Source organism: Hylobates moloch, unplaced genomic scaffold, assembly GCF_009828535.3.
Source record: "Hylobates moloch isolate HMO894 unplaced genomic scaffold, HMol_V3 SCAFFOLD_1, whole genome shotgun sequence".
Lineage (NCBI taxonomy): Eukaryota > Metazoa > Chordata > Mammalia > Primates > Hylobatidae > Hylobates > Hylobates moloch.
The window spans coordinates 27,834,064-27,855,609 of record NW_026652276.1 but is presented as its reverse complement, the minus strand read 5'-3'; the positions used below and the strand labels follow the sequence as shown (position 1 = coordinate 27,855,609).

The 21,546-nt window shown below is 35.9% G+C and overlaps 1 protein-coding gene across 6 annotated transcripts in view; it reads left to right on the top strand.

Annotated features, from left to right (window-relative positions):
- Positions 1-21,546, top strand: part of SPAG16 (sperm associated antigen 16) — a 1,164,736-nt gene that overhangs the window by 855,986 nt on the left and 287,204 nt on the right. For all 6 annotated transcript variants that reach the window (XM_032754635.2, XM_058438740.1, XM_058438747.1 and 3 more), the window contains one exon: positions 1,303-1,368. In XM_032754635.2, the coding sequence (XP_032610526.1) occupies positions 1,303-1,368 (66 nt within the window). The remainder of the gene's footprint in view (positions 1-1,302; positions 1,369-21,546) is intronic.

Below are 21,546 nucleotides of genomic sequence, written 5' to 3'. Positions count from 1 at the left end.
TACTTTGGCTGTCCTCCGTTACTATACTTTCATTCCTGGCTAACTCCCTTACTATACTTTCATTCCTGGCTAACTCCCTTACTATACTTTCATTCCTGGCTAACTCCCTTACTATACTTTCATTCCTGGCTAACTCCCTTACTATACTTTCATTCTTTCTTCAAACCTTATCTTCTAAGTGAAGCCAGACTGGATAACTCTACTTGATAATGTGATTTCCCTTAGTTCCCAAATCCCAAAATTCCTACTGTTACTAACCCTGCCTGACATTTTCTTCTTTTCAGACTTATTATCTTCTAGTACATTTTATGCCTTTATCACAAAATGCCCATCTCCCCCACTAGAATATAAGGTCCGTGAGGATAAGGTTCTTTGTCTATTTGTTGACATATCCTAAGCACCTAGAATTGTGCTGACAAATATTAATTGCTCAAAAATATTTGTCAAATGAACAAATGGTTGAATGAAATCTGAATTTCCAAGCACATAGCAAGACTCTCCAAGCAATAGTCCACATATGACTTTCCCTTTTTCCTCTGCAGAATTTGGGTTATTTCCCTACGAGAGTCAAGAATGCCCGTTGAACACTGGTGTTCAAAATGGAAGGCCCCACATTTAAATATTTAGATCCCTATTATAATGTGTTATAGGTCCATCTTTCCTGGAAACATTTAAACTGAAGCTAGGATGTTTTTGTAGTTAATTTTAATTTTAGCTATTATTTGGATAAATTAAATTGAATGAATAGATGTGAAGTTTGGTTTTCACAAAGCAAATGCTTATTCTGTATTTAAAAATGCCGATGTATATATTTTATAAATTTTTATACAGGTAATAATGTTAATGCTCAACTGTGAAAATTCAGGAGCTAAAATGTGATTCTATAATTTAAAAAGAAAAAGAGAGACCCTACTGCCCACCCCCAGCAGCAGTAGATATGCTGTGCTGAAAATAGCAGCTTTCTAATAAGGGATTTCTTAATAGTCCTTGGCCTCAGGGCTTGAAAGCTGTGCTAACTGAGAAATGGAGCCACTTAGTGAAAGTTTACTACCAGCTCAGTGGTGTAAAAGCAACAACAGTAGAATTTCAGTGTAGATACCAGTACTATCGTCTGCTCCCCGCTCTATGTCTGTACGATTCTGAATAGTAGTTGATAGCAAAAGCCAGAATTTTCTATGGTGAGAAAGTATTAATTCTGGGAGGAGGGACTAAAAATTACTTTAAAACTTAAAAGCATCTTCGAATTCCATTTTACATTCCAAAAGAAATTTATTTGACTCTATTTCTGCTTTGTCTTCCTAGGGTATATGTGAGCAGTCACTTTATGGTCACTTGCATTCTATCAATGATGCCATTTTTGATCCCAGGGTAAGTTCAGTTCTCCCAGTAAATTGTTTTTAATGCTTCATATATACAAATTCATTTTTATGGAAACAAATTTCCAAGCTAAAATGGTAAATTAATGGGGTGAGAAGAACAACTTTAGGAATTAGTTGTAAACGATAGGAAAAGTCTATAGATATATAGGGTTGCAGAATTTTAAAATTCACACACACATACACATACACACACACCCCACACACCCCCCAAGTCGTAGCAGGAGTGACAAGGAATTCTACTGTGGTCAACTTTACTTAAACACATTTTTAAGAGCCTTTTGTCCAATTTGGGCTTCAAAAAAATAGGTGGGCTATAGACTGCATAAAATTTTAATGAAAAATCATTAAAATAACTATAATTGCTGTGTAATTTTTCTGTAAGAAAACCTGGAGAAGAAAAAGCAGTTAAAGAAAAAAATTTTCTCCAATTTAGAACAGAACAACCTTGATTTGACAGCTTTTTAATTACTCATGGAAAAGTTTCAAATATATCCTTCTTCATATAAACTGATGACAAAACAAAAATATTTTATCTGCCGCTTGAGGTGTTCATTCAGGTGTAAGGATGATTTCACCGACAATGAAAATTGTTGGAAAGTCCTTTGAATTTTCTGTGGTTTGAATGTATCCCTCCAAGTTTATGTGTTGCAAACTTAATCCACAATGCAACAGTGTTTGGAGGTGGAGCCTTATAGGAGATGTTTAGGTCATGAGAGTGGTGCCCTCCCTCCTGAATGGGTTAATGTCTTTTAAAGAAGTTGAAGCTGCAAATTCAGTCTTTTTGCTCTCTCGCTCTTTTTCCTCCCTCCCTCTGTTATGGGATGATACAGCACAAAGGCCCTCATGAAATGGTGGTGCCATGCTCTGGGACTTCCCAGCCTCCAGAACTGTGAGAAATAAATTTATTTTCTTTAAAGTTATCCAGTTTGTGGTTTTCTGTAATAGCAACAGAAAATGGATTAAGACAGTTGCCAAGTTAATTGAGGTAGTCTTTAAAAGGGTTCAGATAGTAATCAAAGAAGGATGATTTAAGTCTGTTCTCATATGAAAGAGATTTGACTAGATAGATGACCTCTCAAGTTCATTTAAACTCTATGATTTAATTATATCTAACATTTTGGTTGTCTCAAAGTTCCCAGTAGAGTGAGAATCTTAATTCCAAATTCCACTTCTTTTCCAATTAGCTATAAAAGAAATCTGATGGATTACTTACATCTAACATCACAATGATAGCATAGTCAAAATTCTGTTACCATCCTGCTAGTATCATTCTTTTAGAAAGAGGAAAAATGCTCATGAAAAATTATATCTACTAAGGGAATGTTGATTGCTCCAATTGAAATTGTGCTTGTGTCATTGTCAGGCCTGGGAATTTTAATGATGGGCTCAACCAAAATTATATTTGAATAGATTGGTCTTTGTAAGAAATATTCTATCTAATTTTCTGTAGTGAGCCAATTAATTGGAAAGTATTATAGATTAGTTCTAGATACCAAGGAATATTTTATTTCTAGCAGGGTAGGGAAAAATTTAAGCACTATGGACCCGTTATGAAATATAATATAGTTTTATGCTGAAAGTCCATTAAGTGGCTTATAGCTTCACATGCCCTACAAAAATTAAATGGGAGCTGAAATGAATAATATTTTGTAAATCAGGCATTTTGGCAAGCCATATGATAACTGCAAAAGACAGCATTTTACATTCTAAATATTAAACTTAATACATATGGAAATAAGCAAATTAGATTTATTGAATTAGCAATCGAGAGAGACATACATTAATTACCCTTATTTCAAAGGGCAAGATAACAGATATGAGCTTTAGGTGTCCAATATCAAAGTAGCTAATTTTCTTTTATTATTATACTTTAAGGTCTAGGGTATATGTGCACAACGTGCAGGTTTGTTACATAGGTATACATGTGCCATGTTGGTTTCCTGCACACATCAACTCCTCATTTACATTAGGTATTTCTCCTAATGCTATCCCTCCCCCAGCCCCCAACCCCTGACAGGCCTCGGTGTGTGATGTTCCCCACCCTGTGTCCAAGTGTTCTCATTGTTCAATCCCACCTATGAGTGAGAACATGCAGTGTTTGGTTTTCTGTCTTTGTGATAGTTTGCTGAGAATGATGGTTTCCAGCTTCATCCATGTCCCTGCAAAGGACATGAACTCATCCTTTTTTATGGCTGCATAGTATTCCATGGTGTATATGTGCCACATTTTCTTAATCCAGTCTATCATTGATGGACATTTGGGTTGGTTCCAAGTTTTTGCTATTGTGAATAGTGCTGCAATAAACATATGTGTGCATGCGTCTTTAGAGTAGCATGATTTATAATCCTTTAGGTATATACCCAGTAATGGATGGCTGGGTCAAATGTTATTTCTAGTTCTAGATCCTTGAGGAATCGCCACATTGTCTTCCAAAATGGTTGAACTAATTTACACTCTGACCAACAGTGTAAAAGCATTCCTATCTCTCCACATCCTCTCCAGCATCTGTTGTTTCCTGTTTAATGATCGCCATTCTAACTGGTGTGAGATGGTATCTCATTGTGGTTTTGATTTGCATTTCTCTGATGGCCAGTGATGATGAGCATTTTTTCACGTGTCTGTTGGCTGCATAAGTATCTTCTTTTGAGAAGTGTCTGTTCATGTCCTTTGCCCACTTTTTGATGGGTTATTTTTTTCCTAGTAAATTTGTTTAAGTTCTTTGTAGATTCTGGATATTAGCCCTTTGTCAGATGGGTAGATTGCAAAAATTTTCTCCCATTCTGTAGGTTGCCTGTTTACTCTGATGGTAGTTTCTTTCGCTGTGCAGAAGTTCTTTAGTTTAATTAGATGTCATTTGTCTATTTTGGCTTTTGTTGCCATTGCTTATAGTGTTTTAGTCATGAAGTCCTTGCCTATGCCTATGTCCTGAATGATATTCCCTAGGTTTTCCTCTAGGGTTTTTATGGTTTTAGGTCTAACATTTAAGTCTTTATTCCATCTTGAATTAATTTTTGTATAAGGTGTAAGGAAGGGATCCAGTTTCAGCTTTCTACATATGACTAGCCAGTTTTCCCAGCACCATTTATTAAGTAGGGACTCCTTTCCCTATTTCTTGTTTTTGTCAGATTTGTCAAAGATCAGATAGTTGTAGATGTGTGTTGCTATTTCTGAGGGCTCTGTTCTGTTCCATTGGTCTATATCTCTGTTTTGATACTAGCACCATGCTGTGTTGGTTACTGTAGCCTTGTAGTATAGTTTGAAGTCAGGTAGCGTGATGCCTCCAGCTTTGTTCTTTTTGCTTAGCACTGTCTTGGCAATGCAGGCTCTTTTTTGGTTCCTGAACTTTAAAGTATTTTTTTCCAACTCTGTGAAGAAAGTCATTGGTAGCTTGATGGGGATGGCATTGAATCTATAAATTACCTTGGGCAGTATGGTCATTTTCACAGTTTTGATTCTTCCTATCCATGAGCATGGAATATTCTTCCATTTGTTTGTGTCCTCTTTTATTTTGTTGAGCAGTGGTTTGTAGTTCTCTTTGAAGAGGTCCTTCATATCCCTTGTGAGTTGGATTCCTAGGTATTTTATCTTTTTATAGCTATTGTGAATGGGAGTTCATTCATGATTTGGTTCTCTGTTTGTTATTGGTGTATAGGAATGTTTGTGATTTTTGCACATTGATTTTGTATCCTGAGACTTTGCTGAAGTTGCTTATCAGCTTAAGGAGATTTTGGGCCAAGACGATGGGATTTTCTAAATATACCATCATGTCAACTGCAAACAGGGACAATTCAAGAGCAGGTTGTTCAGTTTCCATGTAGTTGTGTGGTTTTGAGTGAGTTTCTTATTCCTGAGTTCTAGTTTGATTGCACTGTGGTCTGAGAGACAGTTTGTTGTGATTTCTGTTCTTTTATATTTGCTGAGGAGTGCTTTACTTCCAATTATGTGGTCCATTTTAGAATAAGTGCGATGTGATGCTGAGAGGAATGCATATTCTGTTGATTTGGGGTGGAGAGTTCTGTAGATGCCTTTTAGGTCTGCTTGGTGCAGAGCTGAGTTCAGGTCCTGGATATCTTTGTTAACCTTCTGTCTCACTGATCTGTGTAATATTGACAGTGGGGTGTTAAAGTCTCACATTATTATTGTGTGGGAGTCTAAGTCTTTTTGTGGGTCTCTAAGGACTTGCTTTACAAATTTGGGTGCTCCTGTAATGGGTGCATATATATTTAGGATAGTTAGCTCTTCTTGTTGAATTGATCCCTTTACCATTATGTAATGGCTTCTTTGTCTCTTTTGATCTTTGTTGTTTTGAAGTCTGTTTTATCAAGAGACTAGGATTGCAACGCCTGCTTTTTTTTTTGCTTTCCATTTTCCTGGTAGATCTTCCTCCATCCCTTCCTCCATCCCTTTATTTTGAGCCTATGTGTGTCTCTGCAGGTGAGATGGGTCTCCTGAATACAGCACACTGATGGGTCTTGATTCTTTGTCGAACTTGCCAGTCTGTCTCTTTTAATTGGGGCATTTGGCCCATTTACATTTAAGGTTAATATTGCTATGTGTGAATTTGGTCCTGTCATTATGATTTTAGCTGGTTATTTTGCCCATTAATTGATTCAGTTTCTTCATATCATCGATGGTCTTTACAAGTTGGCATGTTTTTACAGTGGCTGGTACCGGTTGTTCCTTTCTGTGTTTAGTGCTTCTTTCTGGAGCTCTTGTAAGGCAGGCCTGGGTGGTGACAAAATCTCTCAGCATTTGCTTGTCTATAAATGATTTTATTTCTCCTTCATTTATGAAGCTTTGTTTGGCCGGATATGAAATTCTGGGTTGAAAATTCTTTAAGAATGTTGAATATTGTCCGCCACTGTCTTCTGGCTTGTAAAGTTTCTCTTGAGAGATCCTCTGTTAGTCTGATGGGCTTCCCTTTGTGGGTTACCTGACCTTTCTCTCTGGCTGCCCTTAACATTTTTTCCTTCATTTCAACCTTGATGAATCTGACAATTATGTGTCTTGGGGTTGCTCTTCTCAAGGAGTATCTTTTTGGTGTTCTCTGTATTTACTGAATTTGAATGTTGGCCTGCCTTGCTAGCTTGGGGAAATTCTTCTGGATAATGTCCTGAAGAAAGTTTTCCAACGTGGTTCCATTTTCCCTGTCACTTTCAGGTACACCAGTCAAATGTAGATTTGGTCTTTTCACATAGTCCCATATTGTTTGAAGGCTTTGTTCGTTTCTTTTTAACTCTTTTTTCTCTAAACTTCTCTTCTTGCTTTATTTCGTTAATTTTATCTTCAATCACTGATACCCTTTCTTCCACTTGATCAAATCATCTACTGAAGCTTTTGCATGCATCATGTAATTCTCGTGCCATGGTTTTTGGCTCCTTCAGGTCATTTAAGGTATTCTCTACACTGTTTATTCTAGTTAGCCATTCATCTAATCTTTTTTCAAGGTTTTTAGCTTCCTTGTGATGGGTTTGAACATCCTCCTTTAGCTCGGAGAAGTTTGTTATTACCAACCTTCTGAAGCCTACTTCTGTCAACTTGTCAAAGTCATTCTCTGTCCAGCTTTGTTCCATTGCTGGCGAGGAGCTGTGATCCTTTGGAGGAGAAGAGGTGCTCTGGTTTATAGAATTTTCAGCTTTTCTGCTCTGTTTTCTCCGCAGCTTTGTGGTTTTATCTACCTTTGGTCTTTGATGTTGGTGACCTACAGATGGGGTTTTGGTGTAGATGCCCTTTTTCTTGATGTTGATGCTATTCCTTTCTGTTTGTTAGTTTTCCTTCTAACAATCAGGTGCCTCAGCTGTAGGTCTGTTGGAGTTTGCTGGAGGTCGACTCCAGACCTTGTTTGCCTGGGTGTCACCAGCAGAGGCTGCAGAACAGCAAATATTGCAGAATAGCAAATATTGCTGCCTGGTCCTTCTTCTGGAAGCTTTGTCCCAGAGGGGCACCCACCTGTATGAGGTGTCTGTCAGCCCCTACTGGGAGGTGTCTCCCAGTTAGGCTACACAGGCTTCAGGGACCCACTTGAGGAGGCAGTCTGTCCATTCTCAGAGCTCAAATGCTGTGCTGGGAGAACCCACTGCTCTCTTCAGAGCTGTCAGACAGGGACGCTTAAGTCTGCAGAAGTTGTCTGCTGCCTTTTGTTCAGCTATGCCTTGCCCACAGAGGTGGAGTCTATAGAGGCAGTAGGCCTTGCTTTTTGGGCACTTTGTTTACCTACTCGAGCCTCAGCAATGGTGGACACCCCTCCCTCGACCAGGCTGCAGTCCCACAGTTGGATCTCAGACTGCTGCGCTAGCAGTGAGCAAGGCTGCATGGGCTTGGGACCCCCCCTCCCGAGCCAGGCACGGGAGAGAATCTCCTTGTCTGCCAGTTGTTAAGACCTTGGGAAAAGCGCAGTATTTGGGCAGGAGTGTCCTGTTTTTCCAGGTATAGTCTGTCACGGCTTCCCTTGGCTAGGAAAGGGAAATCCCCCAACCCCTTGCACTTCCCTGGTGAGGCAACAACCCAGCGTGCTTTGGGTGGCCCTTTGTGGGCTGCACCCACTGTCCAACCAGTCCCAGTGAGATGAACCAGATACCTCAGTTGGAAATGCAAAATCACCCATCTTCTGCATTGATCATGCTGGGAGCTGCAGACTGGTGCTCTTCCTATTTGACCATTTTGAAACGGAACTCACTAATATGTTTTTATTTGCACACTTTGTTCATACCAAATGGACTATTACAATATAGCTCCAAATCAGTATCCCACAGCCTCATTAAAATTTTCCATTAATTGATCTTTTATTTGCTGCAAATATTTATTAACTACTAATATTTTTAAAAAATGTCTTGTAATAATGACTGACATTTTTTAAGGAAATTTTTGGTCACTTATATTAATTGTTTTAACAATTATGTTTTATGTCACATACCTGCTAAGCAATGTCAGGAGGTTGAGAAGCAGCTGTGACTGAAGAGTGCGGGGACTCCCACAGGTCTCTTGAGGACATGGCATTGAGACACAGTTCATATTCAAACAAACTGTCAAAGTTGTATTAAAAAAATGCCTATGTGGTACATATAGAGAAGGCAAAAATTTTAGTTATTTAGTATTAGCCTTGCTTATTACTTGGTGTCTTTAGGGATAGACATTCATGTTGAGTTACTATTTAAAGTTGCATTTAGCTATTTACATAAACATAGTTTGGGGAAAATCCTACAATTTCAGATTTGTAAGTAGCAATCACACATGTAAAACTCAACGTTATCAAGCTAGCAATCTAGATTCACAGAAACAAGAGTAATGTCAGTAAGATGGTGGAATAAAAAGTAACCTCCAGCTGGGCACAGTGGCTCATGCCTGTAATCCCAAAACTTTGGGAGGCTGAGGCAGGCAGATCACGAGGTCAGGAGATCGAGACTATCCTGACCAATATGGTGAAACCCTGTCTCTACTAAAATACAAAAAAATTAGCCAGGTGTGGTCATGCGTGCCTGTAGTCCCAGCTACTCAGGAGGCTGAGGCAGGGAATTGCTCAAACCCAGGAGGCAGAGATTGCAGCAAGCTGAGATTGCACAACTGCACTCCAGCCTGGCGACAGAGTGATACTCCATCTCAAAAAAAAAATAATAACCCTCCTATCTCCACCCACAAGAATCCTGCACCCATCCACAGACAAAAGTCTATCAGCGGGAGTCTCAGGATTCAGGTAGGAGGCTGCAGAGCCCCAGTGGAGCCCAAGACTTAGGAGGATTATTTTGAGAGTACAGACCAGCACCCATGTAGCTGATCTGCTGATTATGCTCCCAGGTTCAAGCCTAGGAATACCCTCATTTCCCAAAGGGCTTGGCTAGATCCTTGTTTGGCCTTAAACCTGTGCCAAAACCATTTGCCCAGGCATCGAAGAGGAACCACACAGACTACTGCCTCAGTGAAGAGACTTGTCTGCTCAATGACAGTGGTCTTCACACTGAACCTGAAAGTTGCTCTTTGGCTTGGCACCAGCCTCCCTCAGCTGAAGTTCCATATGGAAACTGCTTGTACAAGGATGCAGAAGGAGACTTGCCCATATTCTGTCAGCCTGGGAGTCTAAGCATCCATAATGAGTTCACTAACCTCCATTTCACAACAGATTTTGAGGTGCATCAGTCTCAGTTCCAGCTCCCCTTACTACTTTTGGGGAACTATGCTGTCTATGCAAAGACCTGCTGGGAATTGCACACCCATGTGGGCCAATGAGACAGGTTCATCAGCTGCTGTCACACAGCAGATCCTGAGAGGGCCCAGTCCACTTGTGCAGGACCTGCTGGGAAGCACACCTGTATGGACACACTTCCACTGTGCAGAGACCTGGTGGGAAGCACACCTGTGTGGGCCACTGGAAAATATTTCAGTCTTAGGTTCCTGTTCAGCTTTCATCAACAGCCTAGGGACCCTCCTTAAGTCTTCCCCAGGTCCATCTAGGACGGAGAGCCATGTCAGCCTTGGAACCTTTGTGAGAGTCACAGCAAACCTGGGCTGAGAGGGTCCTCTAGTGCTAAGACAACTTCAGTGATCACAGGCTCAGGGAATGCAATTAGTGTTTTTAGATCTCTGGAAGACCCTCTGAAAAATGATACACACAATAAAGCCAGACTGTGAAGACTGGAACAAATACCCAATCTTTCAAAGTGCAGACATTGTCGCATGTCCACTATCATCAATAATATTCAGGGAAATGTTACCTTACCAAAGAGAGAAAATAAGGCACCAGACACTGATCTTAAAGTGATAGGGATGTGTCATCTCTCAGACAAATAATTCAAAAATAGCTGTTTTAAGGATGCTCCTCAAACTTCAAAAAATATAGAGAAACAGTTGAGAAATTTATCAGGGAAATTTTATAGAGAGATTGAAATTTTAAAAAAATCAAACAGAAATCCTGGAGCTGAAAAATATAATGAATGAAATAAAAGACACAGTAGAGAGCATCAACAGCAGAACTGATCAAACAGAAGAAAGAATTAGCGTGGAGTCAGGCTATTTGAAAATACAATCAGAAGGGAAAAAGATAAAAGAATAAAAATAAAGAAGTTACAGGATCCTACAACAGTTGCCTATCAAAGAAAAGCTCAGAAGTAGGCTTCACTGCTGAACTCTACCAAACATATAAAAAAAGAGCTAATACCAATGTTTCTCAAGCTATTCCAAAAACTTGAAGAGGATAGAGTTCTTGCTAACTCATCCTATGAGAACAGCACTACCCTGATACCAAGACCAGATAATGACACAACAACAACAACAACCAACACTGTAGGCCACCATTCCTGATGAACATAGATGCAAAAACTCTCAAGAAAATACTAGCAAACAAAATCCAACAGCACATCAAAAAGATCATTCACCATCATCAAATGAGATTTATCCCAGGGATGCAAGGATGATTCAACATAGGCAATTCAATAAATGTTATATATCACATTAACAGAATGAAAGACAAAAATTATATGATCATCTCATTAGCCATGGGAAAAGCATTCAATAAAATTCACAATCCCTTTATAATAAAAACCCTGAACAATTAGGTATAGAAGCAACATACCACAACACAATAAAGGCCATATATGAGAAACCTACAAACATCACACTAAATAGGGAAAAGCTGAAATTTTTTCCTTTAAAATCTGGACTATATGCCTATCTTTACTATTTCTGTTCAACATAGCACTAGAAGTCCTAGCCAGAGCAGTTAGGCAGCAAAAAGAAATAATGCACATCCAAATTGTAAAGGAGGAAGACAAATTGTCTCTTTTTACAGATGATATGATCTTATGTACAGAAAACTTACAGACCCCACTGAAAAACTGTTAGAACTAATAAATTCAGTAAAGATGGAGTACACAAAATCAATAAAAAATAGTAACATTTCTAAATGCAGCAGCAAACTATCCAAAAAATATATGACAAAAGCCAGCCCATTTACAATAACTACAAAAAAATCTAGAAATAAGTTTAAACAAAAACATGAAAGATCTCTGCAATGAAAACTACAAAATAATGATGACAGAAAATAGAAGAGGACACTAATAAATGGAAAGATACCCTGTGATGGTGGATTGGAAGAATTAATATTGTTAAAATATCAGTATTAGTCTCTTCTCATACTGCTATAAAGGACTGCCTGAGACTGAATAATTTGTGAAGGAAAGAGGTTTAATTGAGTCACAGTTCCACATCGTTGGGGAGGCCTCAGGAAACTTACAATCATGGCAGAAGGGGAATCCAACATGTCCTTCTTCACATGGTGGCAGCAGAAGTGCTGAGCAAAAGGGGGAAAAGCCCCTTGTAAAACCTTCAGATCTCTTGAGAACTCACACACTATCACAAGAACAGCATGAGGGTAACCGCCCCCATGATTAAATTACTTTCCACCCATCCCTCCCAGACATATGGCGATTATGGGAACTACAATTCAAGATGAAATTGAGAGGGGATATAGCCAAACCATATCAATATCCATACTGCCCAAAGTGATCTACAAATTCAATGCAATCTCTGTCAAAATACTAATGACATTCTCTATAAAAATTGAAGTAAAATTTCAAATCTTTATGGAACCAAAAGGCACCAAATAGCCGAAGCAATCCTGAGCATAAAGAAAAAAACTGGAGGTATCACACTACCTGACATTAAAATATACTACAACACTGAGAAATTCAAATATTCTTACCATAAAGAAATGACAAGTATTTGAGGTGATAGATGTGATAATTACCCTGATTAGAGCATTCCTCAGTGTACCCATGTATCAAAATATCACAATGTATCCATAAATATGTAGTTATTTGTCAATGAAAAACAAAATACATCTTTAAAACAATGAAAAACAAAATACATCTTTAAAAAACAGATTCACTGAAACAGATATGCAATAAACAATATTTATATATGGCCCTGAAAAACTATTGAATTGAATTTTATTTGTTAAATTGAATTTTATTTCTCTTATGGTATTAGAGCTCTGATGTCCTAATTTCTCCTTTATTTCTCCATTGGAAGGAGATATTTATTTTAAACCTCCTTTTAAAGTAATCTGTAATGAGACATTTTAAGGAACTATAAAAGCTACTTATTAAGTCCTTTTTATAAAGCAAATCCAAAACCAAAAAAGGAAGATGACAGTAATTTCCAGAAAATTATTAATAGCCACAGAAAATTCAATCTAAAGGAAAAAATAAAAACAAAAACTGTGTAAAAAATACGTGGCAGGAAAATGAGCAGGGAGTCTCACCTGACTTCAAATTTCCAGGAAGTGGACCTAAATCTTACTAGGATGGACATTCCATAGGGCCTTCTAGAAGCTTTTGCTGGACTTTTCCATTTTTCCTTATTTTTATTTTGCATTCTAGTCTCATCTTGAAATTAGTCATGTAAATCTTTGATATTTATGAGATATACCAGTATGTTTTATTATTTCCTTGCCTATAATTAATTTCTTTCTTTGATCTCCTTTATCTTGCTAAAGATAGTCTCTCATAGTTCTTTCAGGGAAAGTGTGTGGGTAGTAAACTTTTTGGTCTTTGTATATCTGGAAATGTCATTATTTTATTTTCATTCTGTTATTTCCTCTGTCACTATTGTTGCTGATGAGAGTCAACTATAAATCTAGTAGTTGATCCTTTGTAGATAAGGTTGGATCTTTCTCATACATTTTAATATCTTGGATATTTTGCTTTTAATTTTTTATGCTATGTCTACATGTAGATTTGCTTCTTTTTTGTTTTTCTCTGGACTTGATGTGCCTTCTCAATATGAGCACCTTTGTCTTTCTACAACGCTGGAAATTTTTCAGCCATTATGTTATTAAATATTGTGTTTTGTCAATTCTCTCTAGTATCTCTTTTAGGAATTCCTTTTATATCTGTGTTGAAACGTCTCATTCACTTCATGTTTATTTTTATATTTCCTGTGCTTTACTTCTTTGTGTGGCATTCCGATTAATTTCTCCCCAACTGTCTTATAAATCAATCTTTCTTTAGCTGAATCCTGTTTAATTTTATTCTTTCTACTGAGTTTTTCTATTTCAATTACTACATTTCTTATATAATTTATATTAGATTCTTTTCAACTTTGTCCATCCTTGTTTCATTATGTCTAGTTTGATTTTAGGCATATATTAATTACTTTTTTTTACTTTTTGATCTATAATTTCTATAAATTTTCAGTGGCAAGAATATTTCTTCATTATCTTATATTTCCTTGTTTCCTAGAAACCTGCACTGGCATTTTCACCTCAACTATTCCAATATGAATTCCAAATCAAAAAGTTCACTGAAACTCTTCTTGAGCTCTACATTGTTGTACCCAATGAGTAATTTTCATTGTCACTTAAAATGTTCTCCTCTCTTGAGTCCTGAGAAATAAAATATCCACAGGCACCTCTTCTCAATCTACTGTGCTGGATCCTACTTTATTACTTGACTGCTAAATAGTATAGTGTATCAAGGCTCAATCTTAAGTCCTGTTACCTAGCAGATTCTCTTCATAATTCATATTATTTAAACTTGTAACTTTTAATTTTATTTATATGATGATGATTTTCAAGTAAATCCCACTCTCACCCCCAAATTTACCATTAGTCATTTTGCAGTTCAGCCTAAACATCTGACATCTCATTAAAATATGTTAAAAATGAAACTTGCTTTCCCATAATCCACACTGATTCCTTTCTCCATTATATCATCTTAATAAATATTATTCTGTTCATCTAGATGCAGAAGTAGAATGATCCGTCATAGCTAGCAATTGTCTTGGGGATTTTTGTTTACTTTTTTCAAAAATCTCCCTATACCAGAATTCAGGGAAAAGAAATAAGAAAAGGATATTTTCAATTTCATTTTACCCAATATCTCCAGTATGTAGCATAGTTTGTTTTACATATTTAATATTCAAAAAGGGAGATGAATAAATAAATGAATGCTGAATTCTGAACAAATATAAGCACAAGGCTTTCATTATAGCATTGTATCATTAGATCTTATTTATTTCAACTTGATTAGGCTTCCAAATTCTGTGGATGCTTAGCTGCAAACTAAAGTTATTTAGTTGTCAGGACAGATTCACTGTTCCTTAGAAAGCTACTATGGCATCACAGTGTACCATGCCTTTGGAGTCTCTGTACAATTATCCAATTTCAGTTATATTTGTCTCCTATTGGTACTTTTCAGATTCTGGCTTTGCTATTCATAAGACATATGATCTTGAGCAAATTATCTAGCTCATTCTTAAAATGAGTGATAAAAAGAACAGTGAATATTAGATAATACATACAATGTGTTTTAAATAGTGCTTAGTAACTAGAAGATGGTATTACTTCTACTACTGCTATTATTATTACTAAAGTCTGAACATGTCTAATCCAAAAATCTAAACTCCAAAATGTTCCAAAATCAAAAACATGACACCGTAAGGTGAAAATTCAACACCTGACACCTTTGCTTTTTGCTCATTTAGTGTACACAAACTTTGTTTCATGTGTAAAATTATTTAAAATGCTGTATAAAATTACCTTCGGTCTATATGTATAAGGTATGTATGAAACATAAATTAATGTTTTGTTTAGACTTGGGTCCTATCCCTATGATATTACATTGTGTATATGCAAATATTCTAAAATTTTAAAAATGTCAGAAATCTAAAACATTTCTATTCCTAAGAATTTTGTATAAGGCATACTCAACCTGTACTATTGTTAATGGAGATAATGTTCCTTTCTAGCCATTTGTTTTCAAATAAGTAGAAGTAAATAAAAGAACAATCACACACAAATATGTATAATATAAATTTCTTATAGTCTATAATTTAATTTTCTATAACATAATATCAGTAGTGTAAACATAAACTTGCCATACATATTTTGCACCTAAGCAAAGTTCAAGAACATAAAATGTTAAAATTATCCTAAAAAAGAATGTGTAACTGTATGAAACTTGAGCTAAATCCTACTAAAAAGATGGGTATAAACTTCAGAGGGAGTATTTTGTTTCTTTCATATCTGGATATGTTATACAATAATTAGGCAGTTAAATGTTTTAAATTTGATCTAAGATAGGTTAATTGCTTTTCCTAAGTTGCCAGTAAGTAGACATAAATGCATCAATTCACATTACCTTTTTAAAAAATTAGTGATAAACAAAAAGCTGCAATTGCCTACCTAAAAAAGTGATCCTGTCTCCACTTTAGCAAAGGAAGTAGAATTTCTGATTTCTCAGTTTTGTTTGTTACCTAAGTTCAAACAACAAGCACTCAATATCCATCTCTGGCCATTTGATATAAAGAAATGCAAATAACATTTAGGTCATACAGTGATTGATCCCCTGAAGGACAAATGATGTCAGGCGGTATTTATACACCAAAAATATTTCAATTTTGTTTATTTCTCCAGCAATCCACCTTGATGTCAACTATCATTTAGCTGGGCCAACAATATTGATATTTGATGTCAGTTCTTATTCATTACTGCACCAAGATGATGCATAAGTCAAAACTTTTAGATGTGTGGTGAAAAACACTAAAGCAGGTTCTGTCTATCTAAGGAAATTGGAAACAACAATAGAATATAAAATTAAGGAATATGTAATCTCCATTTTTATTTTAGAAAATATTTAAATTATGTCAATATTCCTACGTATTCAAAAAATAATTTTATATCTCAAGCCTATCCTATACTATGTGATTTTTTTAAACTAAATATTTTATGAAATAAACTTTTTGCCTTAATACTTTTTGTACTTTGGAAAGAAAATAATTTCTAGTAAAAAGTGAAATGCTTTAAAAAACGTAAAGCAAAAGAAAAGCATTTGTATAAGCAGTCATTAAAAAATCAATTAGAATATAAGGTAACCATAATAAATTAATAGACGTATTCTGTCTTTATTTCTACTTTGTTTTGGTGTTAAAAATCTAATACTGTAAATGACTATAGATAAAAATGATACATTTAAGATTCTGTTGCACCACCCCTAATTTTAACCTCCAATCACTCCTACAGTCAAATGGAGTTGATTTCATACATTTGTCATTTTTTGATGGGTCTATGAAAAGAAAGAAAGAAAATTGAAAGCAACATAATTATGTCATATTTTTTGACATTTCCTCTTTGACAAAAAAGTTTAATCATTTGTTTTCTATATATGTATCTTTGGATACCTTTAAAACCTTTTGGCATATATGAAAACAGTTCAGTAGTGAAATTTCTACTTAGCAACCCTTTACATCACCTGTGTCCTGGCACTAATCTAAATAGTGAGAGTTTAGCAATGAAAAATACCAAGTTCTGTCCTCAGGTATCTTATATTCTCTTAATAATCAGAGACAATAAACCAGTAAATAAGTGAACAATCTTAGGAATACGAAGTTCTACCTATCAAGAATCGATCAGGTAGAAAAGAGAAATAAGGTGAGAGTTGGGGCTTATAATGCAATGATCAGAGAGAGATTCTCTGAGAGAATAAAGAAATCCTAAAAGTTCTGAAGGAAGATAACTCAAACATAGGCAGTAAGAGAGGCCAAGTTCCCGAAGTGGTGACAATATCGTCCCCTGGAGGAATAGCAAAACCAGGACACATAGAGTGAACTAGGAATAGATTAAACAGGTAGAATATCTTGAATCATATAGATAACTGATTGGTAATGTCACCTATAGGAAGATAACCCAGCTATGAGAAGTTTGTAATGGATTTTTTTATGTGACTAATAAATTTTTTTCACCCTAGAATTCTTAGCATAATTCTCCGTATAGAAGCACTAATCAATAAATATTCATTGACTAGGAAATGTCAGAAAGTCACTGTAGGTCAGAACTGAAGGGATATTTAAGAGGACATAGGACCATGTTTGCTGTGACACAACAAAATTTATTTTCTATCATTGATTTTAAATTTTATTTTGAAATTTAATATACTTTGCAGACTCCCCATGATTGTTTTGAGCATATGACTGCCAAAACTAATTCAAAATATTTTATTTTTTTATAAGAAATAATGTCACTGATCAGGATATTTGACCATTCTGACAACTGGTCTTCCAATACAGTAAAATCTCATTTAAACAGGTTTCACAGTACAAAAATGTTCTAAGTAACGTGAAAATATCAACATAAAATGATACACTCCTCTCTAATTAGGATTTATTATAGCCAGTCTTAATTTGCATGTGATTTAAAAAGTATAAAAAACTACATGTATGATAAACAGCATGAATTTTTAAGATTGTTTTACATAACAGGGATAATGTCTAATGCGTGAAACATTGTTTTTGAAGCACATAATTAGAGCAAAAAGAATTGTCACACCAATTTACTCATAAGCACAATTACAAGAAAACTTGATTATCCCCTTTAATGTAATTTTCCCCACTTAATTGTATGTTGGTGGATGAATGTGACCCTGTGAATCCATAATTTAAGAAGTGACTGCTAGTTAACATGCAAAACCACAGGCAGAACAAGGGAGTCTGCCCTTTCTCTGGAAGCTATTTAATTTGTATACCAAGTGGCTCTGCAGGGAAACTGTTTTAAAAGGTACATTTTCCAGCAGGATGGGCTGGAATTTCCTGGAGCACTTTTCACCTTAGTCTTGGACTGTCAGGTGCATCATCACCTTGCTCTGCCATTTACTCAATAGCTAGACCTAAACACTCAACGGTTTTCTAACTAAAGGAATTTAATCTGCTACCTAGATTGCATTCAGAAACCTAAATTCATTGAATTTTTTCTGAAACCATTCAAGTTTTTATATATATTTTTCCTTTTTTTTTAAGATTTAGCAAATATTCCCTGACTTGTTTTTTGGGTGGTTGTGAAGTGGAAGAACCTTTTGTTTCTAACTTTAATACCTGGTTGCATTTAGATCGCTTATTCCACCTGAGCTGCAGAAAGTTAGGACCACAGAGAATCTTAAGTATACACTCTGTTTCTTTTTCATGAGGCTTGATACTGGAATTGGCTGCAGTCATTTAAAATATTTTCTTTTTAGTCTGAGGGATAGAATTTTTTTTTCTAAGGAATAGCTGGTTTTCAATTTTTACAGACAAATACTAAGTTATGAAATAAATCAAGTCATTACATTATGAACTGATTTTCTATTGTTATGTTTTGTATACCTAAAATGGTAAAAACAAACTTTTTTGGATTTGTGAGGTTATAACTTCGCTCTCTCCAAAGAGTATTATGGATACAATTCCATATCTTCAAAGAAATGTGGTTGTTTTACTAGTGAAAAAAATATAGAGTTTCTAAGAAAAAATAAGGCTAGAAAACAGAAGGACAGTCTGTTAGAAATAATTCTTAAAAAGGCTCTACATTTTAGTTAAATATATATAGCTCCATCCTGTAATCTGTTTTTATAAATCAAACTATAGATTTTGGATATTTTATCAAGTCACTTCAATATGAAGTAGAGGCAGAAAGATATGGCACCTTTCCTCACCCATCTTAAGGATCATAGCCAAAAGTCCTGTAACAAAAGACAGGTTAACAAGGGAAAAGTATAACAAATGTATTTAATCAGGGTTTTACTTGACATGGGAGCCTTCAGGAATGAAAACTTAAAAGACCCAGGGAAAATTTTCTATTTTGATGCTTAGATTTAATGAAGAATGGACAATCACGTAGAAATGTGATTGGGCAAAAGAGTAAAATCTAATGGTAATAGACCGACCGAGGGAAGAAATCCAGTAAGGCCTGAACTTTTCCTTCCTTCCTTCCTTCCTTCTTTCCTTCCTTCCCTTTTTTTTTTTTTTTTTTTTTTTTTGGCATTTCTGTATAGCATTTCTTTCACCTGGCAATGCGGTAGGTCCCACCTGAAATTAGGTCTTCAAAAAAGAAAAGATGGAGTGAGCTTCCTAGGCTTTATGGAGAAGGGAGAAGGGAAAAGGGATGGAGTGAGCTTCCTAGGTCTTATGGCTTTCTTTGCGGGGAGAGGAGTTTCCATTTCTATGACTCGCCTTGGGGAAGAGGAATTCTGGTTTCTATGACTCATTTCATGGGAGAAGGAGGGTCGGAAGACAGGAAGGTGGAGAAGGTCAGAGGCCCTTCCAATTTCCTTCAGTTCAAAGTATTCAGCACACCAAGGAGCCATGCTTCAGGGTGTCGTGTTCTGAGCTCCAACAATGGCAACAGCCAGGCATGGTTTATGGTCATAAACATGAATCTTGGTAATGTAAACATTATGATGACACAACCCTATTCATATATTATCAACTTTATGTATATAATGGAACTTCTCTGAATTTATGTGACTGTACTTATGCACATATTAAGAGAAAATAAATCCATTGCAGGTTATCCCAGCAATGTTATTGCAGTGAGCACTATATTAATCAATAATAATTAGCTACTTTAAAAGAGACTCGTGCCAAATTGAGGAACACCTTAGGTTACTATTACAATAAATAAACAGATCTTACAGATTGTGTATCTACATTGTGTAATGTCTTCTGCAATGATCAAACAGCAAAAGTACATTGTTGTTAACAATAGTAATTAACACATTGCTCTCATCTTTGCTAGATGATTTATTTCTCTACGGTGTATAAAACATACATATATATTTTTAAAAGGATTATCCCCAAGTACTTAAGAAATGATTATTTTGAAATTACTAGAAATCTGAAGTTGTAATTTTTTTGTAGTAAGTTCTCTGTAAATATTTGTGAAACTGAATTCAGTAGATAAAAATATTTTTTTCCTACAAGGGAAAAGAAATAGATTTGATGGAATTTTGCAGTTTGCCACTAAGTCAGCTGCTAATGTGGACATTCAGGATTCCAAATCCCTCTTTGACCTCTAATCACTGCTGCAGAAATCTAGTGCTCCTCCAATTTTCAATCCCTGCCCTCTGCCTTTCATATCTTGCGGAATATAAAAGGACCCACTTCCTCCCTGGATAAAGGACAACAGATTAATGAAATTGTCTGCCTCATTAAAATTGTCATCCCTGGTATACTATTTCAAGTGCAGTATCAACTGTGGCTAGCTTTTACTCTTCAGGGGGTCCAGTGATGTTCAGTTTCTTATGTAAATTTATGCAAAAACTACTCCAACAATATCACATGCTGTTCGTTTCAAACCCCAAAAGGAATGCTGTGTTTCTTTATCTGGTAGATGGAAAGAGCAGAGTGGGAGTGAGCTGAGTTACAGGTTAACAAACAGAATACTGGTCTATCCAAAGAGGAGGAGAGCTTGGAAGGAAAACACGATATATATTTTCAATTGTGTTAAAGATTCACCTGTATGTATTTCGTTTTTATCTGTAAATATTTCTAAAATGTAAATGTACATGGCAATGCATTTTATTTTGTTTAGGAGGATTACAAATTAGCCAACATGATTCCATAGCTCATGAAGATCTAGAATCATGTCTTACCCTTTTCCATACTGCATCAGTCCTGTCCTCTTCCTCACCACACACCCTCACCTGCCACTAGGCCATTCTAACAGGGAATGCTTATCTGGGTAATACTTAATAAACGACTAATCACGTTTTCAAAACTCTTGATAAAAGAAGTTTCATCCTCTTAAAGTATGTACACATTTCTTTGGTCAGTTTGTTATAACAAAATAAAAAGTGGACCAATGGTGAGATAGAAACAGACTGTTCTAGAAAAAAGGGTGGGTTACAGCAGCTTGATTAAATGTATTAAAAAGTAGTAGAATTTAGTAGTTGGCAAATTGATATTTTAAAGCACTTAAATGTCCTTTAATTCTCAAGTTGAATCACCCATCATCATGGGTTGTTTTAGGAAGTAAAATTATCAGCATCGGATTCATTCAAATGTAAATAACTATGGCATAAGTGCCGCATTTAAAAATAGTTGTTCAGAAGAAAATAAGTTGACAGGCAGGGGGAAAACCTCTCAAGTTATAATCATTTCAGGAAAATACATCCTGTATATATGTCTATCTGTGTGTATGTGAATTACCCAGTTGGGTGGCCACATTAATTGTACATATGTGTCATATTATGATTGCTTTAAGATTGGATGGGAGAGTTATTGGCATGTTTTAGTTAAATCTTATGTTTCCAGTTTAATTGAGAAAGCAACAAGAGAGATTTTAAAACTCTAAGCTCTACTCAAGGCTTTTCATTGTCTGGTTATGCTCACTAGTGAGCCACAACCTTCTCCACTGTCCCCTAACCCTTCTTAT